Source organism: Elaeis guineensis, chromosome 4 (assembly GCF_000442705.2).
Source record: "Elaeis guineensis isolate ETL-2024a chromosome 4, EG11, whole genome shotgun sequence".
NCBI lineage: Eukaryota > Viridiplantae > Streptophyta > Magnoliopsida > Arecales > Arecaceae > Elaeis > Elaeis guineensis.
Window position 1 is genome coordinate 127,544,058 of NC_025996.2, and position 8,719 is coordinate 127,552,776.

At 40.5% G+C, this 8,719-nt stretch overlaps 1 protein-coding gene across 2 annotated transcripts; it reads right to left on the minus strand.

The window, feature by feature from the left end:
- Positions 1-342: 342 nt before the first annotated feature.
- On the minus strand, positions 343-2,929 carry LOC105042702 (uncharacterized). 2 transcript variants are annotated; one of them, XM_073256778.1, is made up of 4 exons: positions 2,194-2,929; positions 1,825-2,007; positions 1,352-1,739; positions 343-1,269 (listed from the first exon to the last, which is right to left on the minus strand). In XM_073256778.1, exons 1-4 carry the CDS (start codon positions 2,471-2,473, stop codon positions 537-539), a joined length of 1,584 nt encoding a protein of 527 aa, XP_073112879.1. In that variant the 5' UTR covers positions 2,474-2,929; the 3' UTR covers positions 343-536. The 2 variants fall into 2 exon arrangements, with proteins under 2 accessions (XP_073112879.1, XP_010918299.1); XM_010919997.4 differs by having other exon boundaries at positions 1,352-1,733; positions 2,194-2,928.
- Positions 2,930-8,719: the final 5,790 nt, after the last annotated feature.

Here is an 8,719-nt window from a genome sequence, read left to right on the forward strand (position 1 = left end):
GAAGGCCTCAAAGGAAAGGTTTCAGTCAAAAAAAAAAAAAAAAAAAAAAGCCAAAACCCCTGCAGACAAAAATTACCCACTATAACAGTACGTCCCATCAATCTATTTTCCCTATAGTTCTGCAAATATTGTTCTAATGGGAGTCAAATCACAATCCTTTTAACGTCTCCAGAATTAAATTTCGAACCATCCATGGAGAATATGTTGCCTGCATCAGACCATGACAAGCCTGCAGGAAACCGGATCCTCTTACACTTCCTGCAGCAAATTCAGATGACTTTGTTTATAACATAAAACCGATCATGAGTTGTTCTTCGATTTGGTTCCCAAAGAGGAAGTCGGTAGACAAACAAAAGACCAGTCTTCTGCCATGTTCCACTCCAACACAACACAAGAGCAACAAGAACATGTTAACCCGACAACAAGAACATGAGATAAACAAGAAACGAGCAAAACTGCAAGACATGAAAAAGAAACCCAACACTTTGATCTTTCTTCCAAAAACACTTCGATTTCCCTAGTCTCAATACAAAACTCTACTGCTTGGTCTGGTTCATCCACTGGAGAGCAATCTGGGATCGGGAGGCCGCGGCAAAAGTAGGACTACTGCTACTACTGCTATCAGAAAGAGAAACCATTGCCTTCTGAAGGACACCAGAAGGAGAGGAAGCCAACCTCGTCGGACTCTCTTGGGGGCTCGCCTCGTGACTGCCACGAAAACCATCGCTCAGAGGGTTGATAAGCCTGCGACTACCGGAATCCCTGCCGTCATCGGCGCCGAACCCTTGCCGTGGAGATGTCGCGTTGCTCGTCCGAAGGACCTCACCAAGCGGACCGCCGGGCGAAGCAGAAGCTATCCAGCCCGAGGGGTAAGTCTTAACAAGCGTATCGCCAACGCCGAGGCCCATTTGGATTTGATGATCACCACCTTCCTCAACGCCGGACATAGAGAGAGTGAGGGTCGAGAGTGGAAGCTCACCGCCGGTGGGAACAGAGGTTAAGTTACCAGTCTTGGTGGTGGCAGCCGGGTTCTCGGTGGACCAGGCATCAATGAAGCTCCTGGGTGTCTCCCTGTGGTCGCCCATGGTGTCTTCTTCCAGCGAGCAGAGATCAGGATTAAGAAAGGCAGTGTAGTTGGAGTTCAGTTGGTCGTCATAGTTCTGGAGAATAGGAGTACTACTACTACTCAACCCAGTCTTAGAATGCATCAACTCCCACTGCAAGTTTGATTCCATCTCTTCATTATTCCCTTTAATCCAATCCAGGCACCTGGACAGGTAGTAGAAAATAAATACCAAAAGATATCGAGTCCTATAACAAAGAGATGGCTTGCTCTCAAGTCTAAACTAACCTGGGTTCCTTGTTTGGTTCCAAGGGTTGGAATGGAAACTTCAACTCATCCTTGGGGAAAAAGCCAGAGGATTGAGATGGAAATGGCTTGGAAATGCTTGTGGTGGCGGCGGTGGTGGTGACGATGGTGGATGAGTTGGTGGAGACAGCCGCTGGTGGAGGAGCGGTGGAGGTGATGGGTTTGGTCTTGCTAACTTCCACAGGCTTTCTTGAACGAGGGCGACCCCTGTGCAAGTGGCGCTCGCAGTACTTCTGGTCCGGCGCAGCATCTCTCGAGCACCTCCACTTCTTCCCGTCCGTCCTCCGGCACCTCCCTGGCTCCGGATCCGTGTTGCTCGAAAACCTCAAGTTAAACGCACCAGCAGCACCTCTACCCACCACCACTGTTTCTTAGAACAAAAACAAAGAGTAAGACACTGTATCAATGAACAATCTTTCAAAGGACACAACAAAATAGTTAGATAGAGAACAGACGATTTGGGAGGAGATGATGGGAAGGAGAGCTGGGGAAGAGGAGGTCAGCGGGCACAGGAACAGAGGCTATGATGTGTTTGTAGATCAAAGCCTGGCGCTGGAGCTCCTGCCACTGCGCCGAAGTGAAAGGAAACGCCCTCAGAGCCGCTGCAGAGGCACCGCCACCGACGCCCATTCCCACACCTGCATCACCCCACCCAAATACTCATCAGTCTTTCCTACTGCCTTCATTCCTGTAGCCACTGAGTTATTTAATGGATTCCACCTCGGCGTTGAGACAGCATCGAACGCAAAAGAGATATATAATGGAGGAGATGAAGAAAGGTAAAATAAAAAAAGACAAACAAAAACACGAAAAGAAAAGAAAACCTGGGGATCTGAAGGCGGTGGGAAAAGGCTGCAGAGCTCTTCCACCATCGTAGGCATCGTTCAAAAATAAGGTGGGGCCGCTGCTGAGGAACGGAGTCGAAGTTGGAACGCTGCTGCCATCCCTGGTGGTACAAGAAGGAAGGAAGGGAAACCCATCCGTGCGGATCAGCTTCTGAGGAGCAAATGAGGTGGAATCCGAACCACAAGCAAAGCGAAGGCCCAGACTCTCTTCATGCTCCTTTCTTTCCCTTTTGTCCCCCAAACCAACTCCAGTTTCCATTCTCAACAGCACGATGAACCCACTGTGTGATCCTTATCTCTCTAGCCCTTCTTCTGTTAACTTCTTTCTTCTACCGTAGCTGTTGAGTCTGCTGCTGTAGATCGTGTTTTCCTTCTCTACAAACGAACCTATGGACGTATCTATAGCTAAGCTCTTGTCTCAGAGGAGAAGAGGTTGTGAGGCTCTAGTCCCCTTGGGTTCGGACTGCTGCCCAGCTGCTTCCCATGCCTCCAACATTCGCAACACCGCGGACAACTTGGTTAATAAAGCTGGCTAAAAAGCTACGCTCTCTCCTTCCCCTACCATACCAGTAGAGTACTGCCACCAACTCACCAACCCTCACACGCTAGTCCGCTATTATTGTAGCATCTATCGTTTTCTGCGTGCCTTCCCTTCCTTACCTCTAATCCGTACCTAGATTCTCCCGTTCCTTCGCTGCCCCATACCACCACCCCTATTCGCGCCCCCCAACCCTATCTTCCCGAACAAAGTTATAGACTTGCTAATGGCTGAACAAATGAGACGCGATAAATAGCCGGACTTCCCTTTATGGTCATAGATATCTATTTTTTATTATAATCATATTACCGAATCTCTTTTAACTTTTATTAGTATTTGTTTGCTTGGTAAATTCTTTTTTTAACTGAAATATTTCTTCTAAAGAATTGATGCTTAGAATATAATGCGTAGGAAAATAAATTTTATATGTTTAATGGATCATAAAAAGATAGTACCTTCTAGAATAATTTATTGAATATTTAAATTTTAAAAAATTTATATAAAATATTTATTATATCTTTAATAGACAAAACATCTAATCCCATTCTATTTAAAATCTAAAATATTTTTAAAATATTATTCTAATTTTCAGCTCATTTTTAAGTTATTTTTTTTTAATATAAATTTTTTATAATATATAAAAATTTTATTTTTTTTTTTCCTTAAAACCTCCAACCAGCTGTTTCTTCAATTCTTTTAGTTTCACACGGTCCTGCTCCTCCTCCCATGAACAAAACGTTAATCATAAGTTGGTTTCCTCTCCCCCCACCACCCCTCCCCACCCCCCCCCCCCCCCCGGCCAAAAAAAAAAAAAAATCATAAGTTGGTTTAGATATATTTTTTCTCCGTTGGATAAAAAATGCTAATTATATCCTCCTTTGTAACTTCTGATTCTGTTTAAATGCTAAATATGATTACATTTCTTTGTTTGGTTTCCTTAACAACGTTACGTATATACATCCTCCTTTGGAAACTGCACCCTAGAAACACTAGGGTCCTTAGTAGCTGCGGCGGGAGGTCCTTTTGAAGTGATGGGATAACTAATCGCCTATCCCTATACATGGACCAACAACGTAGTCTATACTTCACAATAAAAAAAAAAATAGACGGCTTTGATTTAATGTGATCCGGTACGGCCCACGGACCAAGGTCAAACTAGACAAGATGATGATACTATGACCTAAGTTATCATCCCTAGTGCACATTGCCGGTTATTAACGTCGCAAAGCTCGGTTTATCACATCAAAGCGTAAAGGCGGCTACCATCCATAATTATTTATGCCAGATAAATTCGAACTCGGGTGGCTCGTCTTTTTATGTACTTATTCCCGATAATGTGAAGGATAAGAGAGAAATGGCCAACCTCCAAAAAAGAAAACCAAAAAAATAAATAAAAAAAGAGAATGGCGTAATATGGTGGGGTTTGGAGGGGATAGCTATTTCCCGAGAAGGGCAGTGGAAGGACGAGATGGAGAGGATGACGTGGGCGCAGTTGGTATAGCATTGATGAAGGCCTGCTGCGAGCCAGCTGTCTCCCAAAGGCCAGTCCCTATCACCTTCTCTATCTCTCTTCTTTTAAACTTGGTTCACGGAACCTTGGTTTGTACTCCACCCCTATTTTACTCTCTCGTGGCCTGTTCAAACTTTTAAATGCACCGGGTATCAAGGCACTCGTTTTGACACCCTCTCAGTGATGGACAGGTCTTTGAGCCTTTCTGGGGAAACAACTTCTTAGACTGTCAAACGCGATGGTGTGAAGTGTGGGTGCTGGTATTGCGTTTCTTTGTTTATTTATTTGTTATTTTTGTTGTGGTAAAGGAGGCAAGATTCTTTTGCTTTAACGTTGCCGCTCGCCCACGTCCGTCCATTCCTTGGCCTCGAACGGCGAATCGTCCTCTTCTACGTACATTTGTACGTGCTCCAACCCAAAAGCACCATTTTCCCGTGATTCGCAGTACCCGTAGCTAACTCTGGTTAGCCTGCCTTTAGTTTTTTTTTTTTTTTTTTTTCTTTATGCTGAAATTTTTGTTACGAAATAGTTTTGCAAGAAGGTTTCAATTTTAAAATATTTTGTTGTAAACAATGGTCTTTTGCTTTCGGCTATAATACTAAATCAATTCTTATCGTACGAGTTTTGGATAGATAACTATTATTTCATGTCAAGATTCTGGAGATTAATAGAGATGAACGGCTGTTAGCTACCTCAGTTAATTGGTAACCATGTCTTTGTGGGAATGATCTCGTGCACAAATCTTTGAGTGATGATCGTTAACAACAATATTCTCAAAAATAAAAATAAGCATTCTTCTCATTGCTGTTTTGAAAATAAAATTTATTTGTATAATTATTTATTGTATATGAATGGATGCTCGGACGGTTTAGGTAATACTAGCCCAAAGAAGATTTTGGCACTTTACCTAAAAAAAAAAAAAATCTGGCACATGCATCTGTATATTAAAATTATTTTTAATTTTTTAGTTGTTTCTTCCCAACTACCATATTGCATGCTAAAACATTGGTCACTGCATGAGACCTGGAGCATGACAATCTAAATCGCATTCAATAGAATAATGGTCTACTCCATCTTTTAATGTTTATGCTCTCTCTCTCTCTCACTCTATTAAGTTTTAACAAAGCTAATTTATGTCAACCTAGTACATAAACTAACTAATAAATTTTGAGGAGATGCCAGGTGACCTATCTTACGGAAAGAATGTGAATTTTTTAGTCCCGATTATCCAATCAAATCATCTTATCTTATAAGATTTGACAGTTTTTTTTCATATATAGATATCTTTTGGGTCCGATCATTTTAAAACGGATCCAAGAAGACAATCGTGAAGGATGCACCTACATCGCATGAGATATATTTCGATGAACTTTCAAAACGGACAACATCTTTACGTCGGACTGAACACGAATTTCGATCTCATAAGTCTGACTGATCGGACTGCAACATTGATAGTCCATACAGATCTCCCTCCAATAGACTCGATTCTCTGATTAGAGGAGCCATTGTTGCGGAGGGAGTGCGGACTCTTTAGTCCTACATCGGCTATTCAGTCATTCCATCTCGTCTTATAAGACTTGGCAGCCATCCTCCCACGTGTAGGTACCTTTTGAGTTTGGTCGTTTTGGTACGGATACAAGAAGGCAAAGCTGTGAGGGGTGTACCCACGTCATACGAGGTACGTTTCGATGGATCTCTAAAACGAACAATACTTTCACGTCGGATTGGACATGAGTTTCAACCTCATAAGCATGGCTGATCGGACCGCAACAATTTACATATTAAACATATGATCACAGATCAAAATGGACAAAAAAATTAAAGGGGAAAAAACATAGATGCATGACCAATATAAATGGACCATAGTGTATCTGTGTTGTATTATGTTTTTCACCTTCATCCATGGATGAAGTGCATGTGTCCGTCTACTCTAACTTAACTCCCGTCACGGGGATGGCCATTGGCATCGCATCCACTGGATGGTGTAGCTGTAGGTGTCTCCACTTGGCCATAAAAGGGATTCTGAGAGGACGATAGGAGGTGGCCAAAGTAGTTGGACTGTAAAAGGGAGCTATACCACCGCCAAGGAAACAGCTTGAAACAATGATATTATCTACAGAAAGAAAGGTGGCAAAGCCTGTGGGCCAATCTCAACCTCGACATCCTTTTATTGCGTTGCTGTCATTGTTTCCTTGATGAGATCAATTCGGTCGGACGGTTCTGATTCGGATGCTCCTTTAGTTTGATTTCTAAAGAGGACCTATCTTTCAATTATGGACATCTATGATGAGCACAACAATCGTGATTTGATGAATTTGACCAAAGAACATAGATGGTCATGGTAACAGGCTCTCTCCAATCCAAATCAGGGCAAGAGACGATCTTAATTTGATGGATCAATTTGGGTGGCATCGAAAGTAGGTCAAAAATAGAAGAAAGATGAAGGATGCCAAGCAGGTTGCAAGACGAAGGTCGGATTGGAGAGGATATGTCTTTCAATCACGATCGTTCGTGGTTGGTACAATCATTGTGATCGGATAGAATCTACTAGGACACTATCCTTCATGCTGCTATTTTTTGTGTGTCAAGTTGAGTATGGCCATGGGTCACATCATCTTGCATGTGACCATTGTTTGGACTCCATTACCATAACCATGGACCACCCCATGTGACAAAGCTATTTGCCAGCGAGGTCTCATCCCTTTTGCAAAAGTTAATTAGTGCACTTCTTATAAGTAACATGGAAAAAAAATGACCAAAGAAAATTAATTAGATGGCCAACATATAATAATTTCGTTAAGTTCTCATAGGAATAGAGCAAGAAAGTTACAATGTAGCTATGTGAAATTTTGTCCATGACTTCAATATTGTTGGAGCACTAGTTAGATGACATCGATCGCCTATTGTGATTTGATGGTATAGCTTTGATATCCATGACTTCAATATTGTTGGAGCACTAGTTAGACGACATCGATCGCCTATTGTGATTTGATGGTATAGCTTTGATATTGTTTGCGTCAATGAAAGATAATTTATAGCTTTTTGAGATGATTTGTATGATCTTAAAGAAAGACTTGCACAACCACAAAAGGCAATAAAGTACATTAAAGAATTTTAGATGGTTAACATCATTGTAGATGGCAAATTTTCATGCCGACAAACACAATTGTAAAGCACAAGTACCTACCTTCAGAGTAGGGTTCATGAGCGTGATCCAGATACAGCAAAATGAAAGAGACACGAAAGCGTGTTGGAGAGTTAATGATGTCACTTTGCATACAGCAACGTATCATAAATTGACAGCATATGCTATGAAGACCTCAACTACTACTTACATTTATCTTACAAGGTAGTAGGAGCTTCAATGATGGGTTCTGGGATAACAGCTATACATCATAAATTGAAGACTATGCCATCAATTTCTCATCTGCTTACATTTAAATTATATATGATCTCACATAGATGGTTCATCCTACGTTTCTTTCTTGCACATATTTCTGCAAATGAAGGCCGCAGTTTGGTCAAATTCATAAAGTACAGGAAATTTTAAGCCAATTTGTCATGTACCCTAGCCTCAGTATGTATCATGTAGTAATTAACAAGTAACATGCTCCATGAATGTGTAGTTATTTTTAGGTGACATGGAGTGTTAATTAGCCATTGTTCCTTAAAGTATCCTGTGAAAGAAACATACACAATACCCACTTCAAGATGTTAAATTAATTACTGCATGGAATATATCTTTTGCCAAGTATTAAAGGTTTGTACTAAAGAGAATATGAAGAAATGTGTCTATGTTTTTTATTTGAGTTTATATATCTATATTGAGAGAATCAATAAATCATAAAATGATTTCTCCAATAACAAGTGAAGCCACTTCTTTCAACAAGTTTTAGAAAATACAAGCTGCTATATAAAACCCAAATGATATTTTTTTGCAAATAGTTACAAGATTCAAGTTAATTCCCGAAGCAAAGGACCCAGCCATGCATTAACAAATCATTCAAATAAAGAAAATTTAAAGAAAATTATAAAGAAAATTTAAAGAAAATTTAAAGGATGAATGATAGACATTCTTCTTCGTACATGCATGACAGAAATTTTTACCTTAGAAAACAAAAGGAAATAATTTTCTTAATTAAAATATATATTTTATTTCTAACTTACATAATCAAAAATTGTAACAGATTTATTATTTATTGCTAAAACAATAACACATTGAAGATTTATGTAAGAAGTTAAAATAATTAGCGTAGACGCACTCCAATTGCTGGAAGAATAATAATTTTTCTTCAGATTCTTTGGGAGAATGACCCACTCACCATATTTAACTCCAAACCTGCCTTATCCTGATCTTAATTAATTCAAACTACTTCAGGAACCTGATGCTCTTAATTTTCGCTTATTTTAAGCTAATCTTCTCCTACTTGTCCCTAATTAAACTTTGAAACTCCTCT

Bases quoted from the DNA above. Each gene is read 5' to 3' on its own strand.
- LOC105042702 (XM_073256778.1), bottom strand. From the start codon at position 2,473: ATGGAAACTGGAGTTGGTTTGGGGGACAAAAGGGAAAGAAAGGAGCAT. The intron at 2,008-2,193 runs GTTTTCTTTTCT...GGGGTGATGCAG, and splicing joins CACCGCCTTCAGATCCCCAG to GTGTGGGAATGGGCGTCGGT. The intron at 1,270-1,351 runs GTTAGTTTAGAC...CTACCTGTCCAG, and splicing joins GAACCAAACAAGGAACCCAG to GTGCCTGGATTGGATTAAAG.